General features: G+C 34.3%; 2 protein-coding genes across 2 annotated transcripts; both read right to left on the reverse strand.

The window, feature by feature from the left end:
* Positions 1-211: 211 nt before the first annotated feature.
* Positions 212-1,105, reverse strand: LOC116000867 (osmotin-like protein TPM-1). Its single transcript, XM_031240730.1, has one exon. The coding sequence runs from the start codon at positions 1,064-1,066 to the stop codon at positions 386-388; it is 681 nt and encodes a 226-aa protein (XP_031096590.1). The 5' UTR covers positions 1,067-1,105; the 3' UTR covers positions 212-385.
* Positions 1,106-8,314: 7,209 nt separating this feature from the next.
* LOC116000968 (osmotin-like protein TPM-1) lies at positions 8,315-9,253 on the reverse strand. Its single transcript, XM_031240847.1, has one exon. The coding sequence runs from the start codon at positions 9,215-9,217 to the stop codon at positions 8,537-8,539; it is 681 nt and encodes a 226-aa protein (XP_031096707.1). The 5' UTR covers positions 9,218-9,253; the 3' UTR covers positions 8,315-8,536.
* Positions 9,254-11,305: the final 2,052 nt, after the last annotated feature.

The raw sequence follows: 11,305 nt of genomic DNA on the forward strand, positions 1-11,305 counted from the left end.
ACTCATTATACATTTTGAATGTACAATATATCAATCTTTTCGTCCACTAAGAAGAACCTGAATCTACTTTAATCCGATCCAAATCATAAGTGGACTCTGCATATATTTGTACCACTGCACAAATTTTATATAACCCCTTACAATTCTATATTTTGCTTATTTTTCCAACAATACACACCTATCCCCGGGTTCAATTTCATCACGAGAAATATATAAGAACTAAATTTCATCACATCCATTAAGGAATATATAATAAAAAAGTGGAAGTCCCATTACATTACAATATATATAAATGCAAACCTAATTAGAAAGATTTATTTAAAGCCTTTATTCTTAACATTATCAGGCATTAATACTTCCACAAATCCATACTTGATTAACTTGATCATGGGCAGAAGACAACCCTATAATCTGTGCTTCCTCCAGGACAAGTAAAAGTGCTAGTGGCATCATCCTGAGGATAACTATAAGCATCAGGGCACAAGCCCTTGAAAAACCTTGAATAATCTGTAGGACCACATGGTCCATTGGTGCAACAATATTGTTGTCCTCCAAAGGTGGTGCAAGGGTTGTTACATCCTCCGGGGACCTTGAGAGCGGCGGGGCATTGGCCGATGATGTCCGCCGTGCATGAGATTGAATGGCATTTGTCGGCGCCAGGGCTAGTGGGGGCAAAGCTTATGGGGATGTTGAAACCGTCGATGTTGGAGATGTCGAAGAAGTCGAGGTTGTTGAATTGGTTTAGGGCGAACTCGGCCAGGGTGTTAGGCGGTTTGCCCCACCCGGTGCACTGCAACACCCCACCGCAGTCACCGGTTTGGCATGAGCCCCTTCCGCTACCATCAAAGTTGCAGTTTGTGCGGCCCCATATACGTGCCATGGCGGTGCCGGGTGGCACATTGATGTTCCAGCTTTGGCCTTGGTCAAGGCGTTGGCCGCCGCCAACTGGGGTTGCGGCGGCCCATACGGTGTAGGGGCAGTTGTTATGAACTTCAAAGTTGGCGGCGGAGCTAGATGTGAAGAGGCTGAGGAGGAGGAGCAGTGGAAGAGTGGCTAAGCAATTCATATTTGTAAGTGAAATGCTTAGCTTTGATATGAATTTGTGTGTGATAATAGAGAAGGTTTGCTGACTATTTATAGAGTGTAATGGTGAGAATATTCTACTTGAATTATTGTATACTTTTAATTATCCTATTGCAGTCACTCATTGCACGTAATTGCCTTTGTGATTATTAATTTTTTGAGTGACGAATGAAATTCGTAATCATTATTTGAGAGTGTGTATTGGGTAAATATTGTATTGTAACTCTAGATGACAAATGACTATAAAGAGATCAATATAAATTGTCCATAATTGACCAGCTCAAACCAAAAACATTAATAAGCCCCTTTGTTTTTTTTTTTTTTAAAACAATAAGCCCCTTTGTTTAATTAATATATACCACATTTTGTCTCTTAGTCAAAATTTAAAATTTTACTTCTTTTTTTCGCGAAATGAGAACTTTATTAAGAAGTAACAAGTAAGTCTCGGAACAGAGAAACACCTCAAGTCATACAACAAAGCCGTTCAAACAGGGGATTATTAAAGAGAGGAGAACACTAGAGTACAACCAATCGAAGCTAAAGCATTAGTGGCCGTGTTAGCCTCTCGATAGGAATTAGCAATTTGATATTTTACTTTTGATCTTGAAATATCAATTTCGTGTTGTTTTTTTTTTAACTTTCTTTTTCACAAGTCCATAAAATTCATTCCGAAGTGTTGAAATACTCTTATGTTCACGAAACTTCATTCTTTTCCAGTAACGTATTATAGACATTTTTATTGAATTTGGTTTATTTAAAAACATTTGAAGAAATCAAATTAGAACTCATACTATTCATAATAAAAAAATATCACTATAGGTAAAAGATTATGTCGAAAATTAAATTAATTCAATATTTTTCCTTACTTGCATACATATTTAGTAGATAAAAATGTTGTTTTTCTGTATTAAAACTATGCATATTAACTTCCTCAAATGGAATTGCTTACCATAAAAATTTATATTCATTAACTATCTTTAATTTAGACAACCTCACCGATTATTACATACATACCACTCGAACACAAATCAAATTAAAAGGAATTCAATATGGTAATATCATGTTTTACAATAGATGCAGATTGTACGACCATTGGTCTATTGTATCTGCATCTATTGTAAAACATACACAAATTGGTCTTTACAATAGGAGTGGCACATAATTAGGCAGGGGATGGGACGAGGAGTGATAGAAAGAAAAGTATACTACCTACTGGATACGTAATCGATATTTTGGTGTGGACTGCCAAATTAGATCAGATCGATAATGACGAATTGAAGACTTTGTTTCTAATGGCTTAGAACTAGCTTAGGCTTAAAATTTCCTGTGGGCTGCAAGGAAAGTTTTTTGTAAAAATAAATAATATAATTCATATTTTTATAAAAACAGCCGCCTTAGACAATATAATAGCCGGCGGCTATTTCCTTGCCCTTGTCCACAATAGGAGATATTTCTTTGCTTTCAGGTCCTTCCCACTCTAACTCGATAAACATGATAATAGAATGATAAATTATGGTGATTTACGCCTAGTGTCCACAAGTAATTCATTATATTGGATAAAACTTTTTTACTGCGACTATTCAGGCTCGATCATGTGTGACTGTGTCCTTCCTCATAATCTACCATCCAAAAACTAATTGATTTGCCCGTGCCGACGACCGATAGGCGGCTATTTCCTTTGACGGAGAACCTGTACACCTTGGCTGTTTTTTTTTAAAAAAATAACATTTTTTACTTAAAATTTTTAAAAATTTAAAATAAATTAAAATAAGATATTGTATAATTAAAATCCATGCAAATATCATGAAGTTTCGTGTTAGCTTAATCAACGTCATGTTAGTGGTAACCTACTAAATAATAATAATAATAACCTAATTTCACTATATTGCTGATTTTTGGGGATATATATATATATATATATATATATATATATATAATAGAAACCTAATCATATGAGAACCAATCCCTACAAATTTTACTATTGATCATGCATCAAAACGACGTCGTTTTGATTAATGAAAACAAACAACTGAAACAGCTCCGTTCCGCGCAACTACAATTCCTTTTCAACACAACTGCAATTCCTTTTCAATATAAGTGCAGTTTTATTCGGCATTATACACTCAAATAAGTGAAATTGTTATTTTGTTTTCTTTCAATACAACTACATATCATTTCGATATAACAGTAGTTCCCTTTCAACACAACTGTAGTTTTTTTTCGATATAACTACAGTTTCATTTGACTTTATACACTCAAATATGTGAAATTGTTATTCAGTTTCCATTCAATACAACAACAGTTTCTTTTATAATACACTGTTGTTTCTTTCAACACAACTACAATATCATTTCGATATACATACAGTTTCATTGGACAATATACACCAAAAAATGTAAAACTGTTATTCAGTATCAGTTTATATACATTGCAATTACATTTCAACACAACTACACTTACATTTCGATATAACTACAGTTTCATTCGATAATATAAAAACAAATGTGGGGCAGTATCTTTTGAGATGAACTGTACTATCAGTTACGCAGCTCCGTTACGACTTACGACAGTCGTTTCTCCTACTTACTGAAACAACGTAGTTTTGTGACCATGGTCCACAAATACAAATAACGACGGACCAATCCTGAGATGAGAAGTGTGGACAAATACAAACCATTGATCTGCAAGGTATAATAGATAGGAAATCAAGTAAAAAAATGAGCCGGGTAATTTTCATAAATATTACAAATTTTTAAAATAAGTGGGGTCTTTTTCATAAATATTACAAAATTTTGTTTATTTAGAATCATTAGATCTACTAAATTAGTGATTTGGATTTATCAGCAGGTTATCACCTGGGACATATTTCTCACTGATTATGTGTGTGGGGTGGGGGGAGGGGGGTATGCTCCTATCAGAATATCTTCCCACATGAGAATATAAGAAAATATCTTTTTTTGAAAACAAAATACCAACTTTCATTAAATCAAATGACGAATGCACGAATATCTAAAAACCAACAACAAGGACCAGATTGAGAATGAGTTGCTCTTGCTAATGCGTGAGCCAACTGATTCACTGATCTATGAATAAAATTGAAGGACACTACTTCAAAGTGTCTTTGTAAATATTTGCAATCTCTAACCACGCAGCCGGCATAGGAATAATCCACCGAGGAACTATTAATCAAGTTGCACATGACAATCAGATAGAACCGCAATTGTGTAAAAACCTCTACTGATAACCCATGAAAGAGCTTCTTTAATGGCTTGCGCCTCAGCTAGATGAGCATCATTCAAACATCACACCGGACCATTCCTTGCTGCAACAAATCCACCAGAACTATCCATTACAACCACACCATAATATGCATGTCCAGTATTTGGAAATACAGCAGCATCAACATAAACTTTAAGAATGTCAGCCTGTATTATGGGATGATGAGTTGGGGTGGTATATTGCTCTCTAACTCGTACTGCATCCAATGCATCCTGCCAATCATTAACAATTAGCAACACATCAAACTTTGCATTCAACGTAACACATGCCATGCTTTATTATTCCAAATGACATTATTTCTACCTTGCCAAATACACCAACATATGGCCACACACCGCAGCTTTTCCACTAGACTCCCATGCGCAAGGATCCTCGACAGCCATGCATCAAAACCCTCGCCAATGTTCGCAGTAAGATTACTGACCAGAACGGAGCAACCTGATCGAGAACATTCATGCAGTAAATGAGAGAGTGTTTCCGGGCTTTGACGACAAAGAGGGCAAGAAACATCTACCTCAACCCTTATAGTCGCGAGAGCAACAAGAGTAGGCAGCACGCAATGAACACAGCGCCACAAGAAATTCAATATATTTGGGGGAATCTTCATGCGCCACAAATTTCTCCAGAACAAGGTAGGAGCAGCTTGCTGTTGCCAACCTGTCAGCCGCCTATATCCATGTTTAACGGAATAGCAGCCCCTTAAATCTCCTCTCCAACACCATTGGTCTTCAAACTGATAAGCCACCAGAATTTGTAATATAAGATCAACATCTCTAGGTATAAAAATGGCATTCAATTTGTGAGCATCCCAGTCATGTGTTGTAGGGTCAAGAAGATCACTCACCATCAGATTATCAGCATGATTGGGCTTTGGAGTTTGTATGAATGGGTCTGCCGCATCCGGAAGCCAAGGATGAATCCACACCTGCCATCACCAATCCTACCCTTTTGTAACATCCCTGCTGTAACACATCTTGACTAGCTAGTATTGATCTCCAGCTTAGCACCCATGGTTGCATTCAATATAAGAACATATCTAAACCATATAAAACAAAAAATCAATGTTTATTATCAATCCCATATAGTTAACATTCAAAAAAGGAAAAGATTAGCATTCCTGGTATGAAAAGTCATATACATATGGGAAAACCTAAGATTTCATCATTATTCCATTTATTATGCTTGTAATGGACAATTATTTTATGCATTGAGGTGTGTGTGTGCGCGTGTGTTGGAGAGATTTTTTTCCTTATTTCAATGGTTGACTTTGGTTTGTTTCATATGTCATTGCATCGACTGTGGTGTGGTGTGTACACTTTAATACTTTATAGTGTGCACTTTGGTATGCTTTAGAAGAATGCACACTATTATCCGTGTGTGCACTTGTATGTGTGCACATATAGTTAGGATATTTGTGGTTGTGTGAACTCATGTGGTCGTTTCTGTGCATTCAACATGTCATGTTGTGCATTTATTATCACTTTTTTGACATGTGTTACGTTGTTGTTTAGTGGTTTCATTTATGTGTATTTGTATGTTTCGTTGTCACAGTAACTTAAAAAATTCTCAAAGCATTGAAATATGTTAATCTTCTGTCATTTTTCAATTTTCCCAAAGCGGGATACCAACAAAATATGTTCCTACGCATATATAAATCAACACCATGCTCTAAATTATTAAAATGTTGCCCAATAAAAGTCTTGATATACTCGTCCCAAGTGGGTGACCAGTACTTCGAATACGTTTGGCAAACCTAGCTGAAAAGGTAGCTGAAAGCTGAAAACTATAAGCTCGAAGCTCAAATATGAAGAGTTGTATTGTTAAACTAGCTGTTATGTTTAAAAGTGTTTGGTAAAATTAACTTTTTGATAAGCTGATAAATATAAAAACACTAAGCTTATTTTAAGCCTACTAGCTTATTTTTAGAACATTACCAAACCAAGCTTATAGTTTATTAGTAGCTTAAAATAAGCTATAAGCTCCTAAATAAACTTTGCCAAACAAAGTCTTCATTCCAATGGGTGATGAAATATCCTTAACACACTCGTCAAGTGCACCCAATTGAACTCCATAAGCTGAAAAAAAAAAAAAAAACTATGTACCAACTCTCTAGAGCAGCTCTCGAAACCCATAGCCACTTTACAATGCACACAACACACCAAACAAATGCACACACCATACATAAGAAACACGAATCACCCTACACCGCAATTGGCAAAATCTCACCCCACAATGCACACAACGGACCAAGCAATTGCATACAAACCACCAACAATACCCTGACATACAGCTCCATCGTGGACCCAGAAACACTGTAGAATGCACAACCACTCCACCGGAACCTAGCACCATCTGAGGGCACACAAAAGATATTCGAATTCATTCAACCATTTGCATAGTAGCTATCAAACTATACAAATCTTATAACTCATGCACCTTCAATTGGTCTACAAAAAGATAGACCAGAAGTCGATGATGATGTGGTACCAAAGGAAGCAGCACTAGCTAGTTGAAAGAAAAGAAAACGCGGTCCACCCCTAGCGAAAATTTGATCTCGTCTTTCATCTGATTTCATCTTTTCATCATTATTCGTTATATATTATTTCTGAATTTGGTGTTCGAAATGAACAGACCTGCGGAAGACAAAGACAGAGCAAATCCAATCCTTCTAAAAATGAAACTTCTAAATTCATATGCAAAATCCGTAAATAATTATATCAAGATTCCTAATGCAACACAGAATTATTAATTCACCCCTACATTAATATATATAAATAAAAAAAAATCCAAAGACCTTGTGGTTAAGCAGCATAGCATAGTTGTGGCCCTCTTAAGTGAAAGGTCACAAGTTCAATCCCCAATGAAGGCGTTAGATCTTTGTGCTACAGTAGGTTGAGGCATGGATAATCAAGTGAGAATGACCTTAGCTTTTCTAAAAAAAGAAGACTAATTTTTGCAGTTAATCTGGATTGATCAATGACTATAAAGTCTAAAGATATATGAAAACAAGGTAGTAATTTTGTAAATATTCCATACTTTGGACATGCAGTAAAATATATAATAGTTATAATATTTTGAAGGGAAATCCTTCATTTTCATTGGAATTCACATAAATTTATGTTAAATTTACAAACTAAACAAGCAATCTCGAGAGCAGTTGGAGAAAACACAAGTTAAAGAAAAGAAATAAAAAGAACAAATGCATGCAAGAAAAATAAAGAAAATGTTTGTATAAATACTATTTTTTTTAAACTCAAATTTCCCAAATTATGTGTTACTCCAAATAACTAACACCGTATCATATAAATAAAATAAAATAAAATATTTCATAAAAATTTATTTAAAAAATATATATACGACGTTTAGTTAACTAAGATAATCAACGTCATATATAAAAAAAAAAATTAAATCAAAGGATAAACGACGTTGGTTTCCTAATCATTTACTTAAAAAACTTACAAATTTTGTTAAACGACATTGAATTTCCTAAAAAAAATTACATCTTAAATATTATTTATTTATTTTATTGTAAAAGATACAATGTTGGATCCATCAAAAAATTGATGTCGTATCTTCATTAAAAAAATTTGAAGATGCAACATCGATTTTTTAAGAGAACCGACTTTGTATCGTCAATATATAATCAAAGAAATTTAAAAAATTTGTATCTTATATATGACGTCACCAACATATTGATTTTAAAATTTAAAAAAAAATCGTAATTATTAACGACTTTGATTAGTTTATAAAATCGATGTTAAAATATTCTTTTAAATTATATATTTATTTGATGTTTTATTAACGGTTTTATTAAAACCAACGTGTTATATATGATATTATATGCTATTTTCATAGTAGTGCAAAACACAAATTTAAGGTAAGTTTGGGATGACGAGTGTAATTAAAGGAAAACAAAGAAAAAAAAAAACAAAACAAAACAAAACATACAAGAAAAGAAAGAAAAGTGGAAGTTTCATTAATTGCGCGCATGACTTTGTGGTTTTGAATTGATCGAACACAAATTTCGATCAGATACCATATGTAATCTTTATTTATATATTCTACTAGGAAGCCTTTATTCTTGCATAGTACACAATATACCATTTGAGTACAAATGAAAGCCTTTATTCTTAAGATCATAATTAATACTTCCACTAATCGATATTTAACTACTTCATGGGCAGAAGACAACACTGTAATCAGTAGATCCAGCAGGGCAACCGAAAGTGCTGCTTGGATCATCTTGAGGATAACTATAAGCGTCGGGGCACAATCCCTTGAAAAACTTTGAATAATCAGTAGGACTACATGGTCCCTCGTTGCAACAATATTGTTGTCCTCCGAAAGTGGTGCAAGGGTTGTTACAACCGCCGTCAACCTTCAGAGCGGCGGGGCATTGGCCGTTGACGTCAGCCGTGCATGAGATTGCATGGCATTTGTCGGCGCCGGGCTTGGTGGGGGCGAAACTCAAGGGGACGTTAAAGCCTTCGATGAGCGAGATGTCAATGGTGTCGAAATTGTTGTCGCCGGTTAGGGTGAATTCGGCGAGGGTAGCCGGCGGCTTGCCCCAGCCGGTGCATTGTAGCACCCCGCCGCAATCGCCGGTTTGGCATGAGCCCCTTCCGCTAGCATCAAAGTTGCAATTTGTTCGACCCCATATACGTGCCATTCGCGTCCCGCCCGGAACGTCAATCGTCCAGCTTTGGCTTTGGTCAAGTTGCTTGCCGCCACCGACGGGCGTCGCCGCCGCCCAAACGGTGAAGGGGCAGTTGTTACGGATTTCAAAGGTGGCGGCGTAGCCGGAGGTGAAGAGGCTGAGGAGGAGGAGCAGCGGGAGGGTGGTTAAGGAAGCCATATTGGTAAACTCAATGCTTTAATTAGTGTGATTCAAAGAGTTGCATTGCTAACTATTTATAGAGTTTGAGGGGGACACAACTCACCAATATTCCAATTGCCCTCACTTCGTGGCAACCATCTGTGGATCCAGAAGGGCTATGGAATTAAAATAAAATTTTGTTTTAGTCCTTCTTTAATTTATGAGAGAGTTCACCGTCACTATTTGAAAATAAATTATAAGTAAAACTTATTTTATGACTTTAACTAATAAAAAATTATAAAGAGATAAATTTATTTAGATTGTCTATAATAACTTTCACATAAAATTAAAATTTTATAATTATTAAAGAAATTGTTCAATCAATTTAGCTGGATTATACCAAGTATTAGTAGTCATTCTTTGTACGTGGCAAAGAAAAGTAGTAACGTACGTTGAATATTTGACACGTAATAAATTTTGTTGGGAGATTTTGGTATAGATAAGACAGGATGATGAGGAGGCCGGACTTTGACTGAGGTGAGAACTGAGAAATAGTCCATATTATATCCATCAAGTCAATATATACATACATTGGTGCATTAAATAATCCTTATATTAGAAAAAAAGCTAGATAATATATTCAATTCGTAACTTCCGGAGAATTTCAAAATTTCAAGAATTTAATAAATAAGTAATATGAACGACTGCAAAGCATCTTGTGCTCAGATAATATGTAGTGATTCTCCCAGATTATATGAGATCGAGTCTTAGTAGAGGTGTATTCACTCTTTGAGTCATTTATTTCCTTCTTGAAAGGTGTAAGCCTATTTGAGGGCTTAACTGTAAAAAAAAAATAAAATGAATATATGTATATTTGATATAGTGGAATTTTTTATATAAAAATTTTACCTGAAAATTGGGGTGATTAGGAAAGGGTGACATGGAGATAAAATTGAAATAAATTCATAACTTAGTTGCTTAGCATATGTAAAGACAAGTTATTTGACAAGTTCAAAGATCAGAATGCAAACAACAATTTCTCGACAGTTTTGATTTTCAAACAAGTTTATACTTTTAATTTTAGAATCTCTTCAACTCTTTAAGTCTCAAACAATAAACTTGCAAAACATCAATGAATTACGGTAATACATAATTTCATAAATTTTATTTATTTTTAACTATTTATTCAACAACATCAATAAGATTTTCATATCTATAATTTTATATAACTTTTTTTTTTATCAATAAGATTTTATAATTAGATTTTCTATAAAATATCTATCTAGGTTGGGTTGGAGGAGCTTAAAAAAGAAAAGAATAATTGACTATTTCAATTACTCTTACCTTTAAAAAAAGAAGTTTTTCAACGTTGAAATTGTTGAAATTTTATTTATAATAATCAAGTATCATAGTTAATCCAAAGTGAGATTTTGAAAAAGTAACCCCTGGACTTATCTGATCATTTTTTTCGCATTCATATATATATATATATATATATATATATATACATATATATATATATATATGTATGTATGTATGTATGTATGTATATATGTATGTATACATATGTATACATACATATATACATACATACATACATACATACATATATATATATATATATGTATATATATATATATATATATATATATATATGTGTGTGTGTGTGTGTGTATATATATATATATGTATGTATGTATGTATATATTGGTTCCGGATCAGGTGAGGACCATGTGAACTAATCCAGATCATCCATTTGGAGTGATCTAACGGCTATTAATGCAACTACACAACAAAGTGGGTGAGATGCACAAAAATCACACTATGAATGCACAACAAACTGAGACCGAATGCATAACAAACTGAGACCGAATGCGCAACAAACTAAGAACGAATGCACAACGAAATAAGTAAGAATGCACAACAAACTCAGTGCGAAAAATTAAATCTATTGCATATAATTAATCACAACCATTGAATTATTTAAATCAAAGGATCAGATAAGTCCACAGGGTCCTCACCTAACTATAGGTGCTCATTTGATCCTTAATCTGATCTCTCTCTCTCTCTCTCTCTCTCTCTCTCTCTATATATATATATATATATATATATATATATATATATATA

The sequence above is a fragment of the Ipomoea triloba genome, chromosome 13 (genome assembly GCF_003576645.1).
Source record: "Ipomoea triloba cultivar NCNSP0323 chromosome 13, ASM357664v1".
Lineage (NCBI taxonomy): Eukaryota > Viridiplantae > Streptophyta > Magnoliopsida > Solanales > Convolvulaceae > Ipomoea > Ipomoea triloba.